Below are 1,451 nucleotides of genomic sequence, written 5' to 3'. Positions count from 1 at the left end.
TTCAGTGCGTCTCGCGTCACGATTATTTCTCTCGAAACCTCTCCTTAACCACATCCCAGTGCTCTACGGTTTTTTTTGACGTTCTCGCCGTAACATTTGGTCCTTCGAGCCGGATTACGTGGTTAAGTGAGTGTTTTCCGAAAAAAACTGAACTGAGTTTTGTGAGTGCATCCCTCGAAAAAGGCGCGAAACTCAGCTGTGACGCCAACACTCGATCGCTCTGCTCACCGCCCTGTCAGCTGCTCCGCCTACTGTGCCGCCTACCGCTCCGCCCATCTCTACTTCTGCGAGACTCCACCCACTAGGCCACGCCCGCACCTGAGGAAACTGACTGTTTTCACGCTCGGCACGTGAATTTTAGGCCTACAGCTTTGCCGTCGGAACATCTCTGCTGCTACCAGACCTTCTCAAAGGGAAGTCAATTATATCTCATTTTTATCAACTTTTCCTGTTTGTGCTGCTGGTAGCTGCTGTTTGGAGTGCGAAGCTGTTGATTTTCTCTGCTTGATTTTGAGTTATTTTTTTGTATTGCTCAATTCAATCGTAGTTGCTGAAGGTGCTGCTGGCTGTCTTTTCTCTGCTCTCGCTTGCTTGTGTGATTTTGCTTTAGCCTTTTCTCACTTCTTACGCTTCCTAGCACTTCTCTAGCGTAAGCATGTCATTCAAGGGCAGAATTTTGATCCAGGCCAGTAGGGCGAAGTTTATTGAGAACATGAGGATTGAATCAGTCGCCGAAAGTGTGCACGAGCTCTCGGTGACTGAACTCCAATCTAAGCTCGACATGTTGGAAAACCATTGGAACATGTTTGACGCCTTACATCTCAAGCTGCTGACAGCCAAGGACAACGAGGAGGTTCTCGATCATGCCTACGTGAAGGAGGAGGTGTACGATAAATGTCTCGGAATGTACTCCGCTGCTCGAACTACGTTCATGGGACTCATCAAGGGACTGGATGAGTCAATTGATCTCTCGGAGTCATTTCGTCGTCCATCTGTCACATCTCAATCGGCGCAAGTGACTCATAGGCAATTACCTAAAATCTCTCTCCCGACCTTCTCAGGGAACTTCTCGGAGTGGACTCCATACAAGGATCTCTTCCTCTCAATGGTGGTTGGGAATCCCGCTCTCTCGACCGTGGAGAAGTTCCACTATTTGCTCACTTCTCTCACTGGCGAGGCTAAGCAGCTCATCTCTACCTTGCCAGTAACCCATGACTCCTTCATGCCAGCTTGGAACACTCTCTTGGCCAGGTACGACAACGAGAGGTTGCTCATCTCCACCCAGTTGGAGAAGCTTTTCTCTGCTCCAAAAGTCATCAACCGCTCAGCCAGGGAATACAACGCACTTCTCAACTCTGTAGCTGAAGCGTTGAATGCTTTGGAGTCTCTCGGTCGTCCTGTCAAGCAGTGGGATGACATGCTTGTCCACTTAGTGACGAGTCGGCTGGATT

At 49.3% G+C, this 1,451-nt stretch overlaps 1 protein-coding gene across 1 annotated transcript; it reads left to right on the top strand.

Moving 5' to 3' along the window:
• Nucleotides 1–655: 655 nt before the first annotated feature.
• LOC105273093 (uncharacterized) lies at nucleotides 656–1,432 on the top strand (the record flags this gene model as incomplete). Its single annotated transcript, XM_011315328.1, has 1 exon — nucleotides 656–1,432. A coding segment is annotated over exon 1 (777 nt), but the record flags the coding sequence as incomplete, so codon positions are not given.
• Between the last annotated feature and the right edge of the window lie 19 nt (nucleotides 1,433–1,451).

This window comes from Fopius arisanus, unplaced genomic scaffold (assembly GCF_000806365.1).
Source record: "Fopius arisanus strain USDA-PBARC FA_bdor unplaced genomic scaffold, ASM80636v1 scaffold00911, whole genome shotgun sequence".
Classification (NCBI taxonomy): Eukaryota; Metazoa; Arthropoda; class Insecta; order Hymenoptera; family Braconidae; genus Fopius; species Fopius arisanus.
The sequence above is the reverse complement of the archived record's forward strand: the minus strand, read 5'-3'. Positions and strand labels throughout refer to the sequence as shown.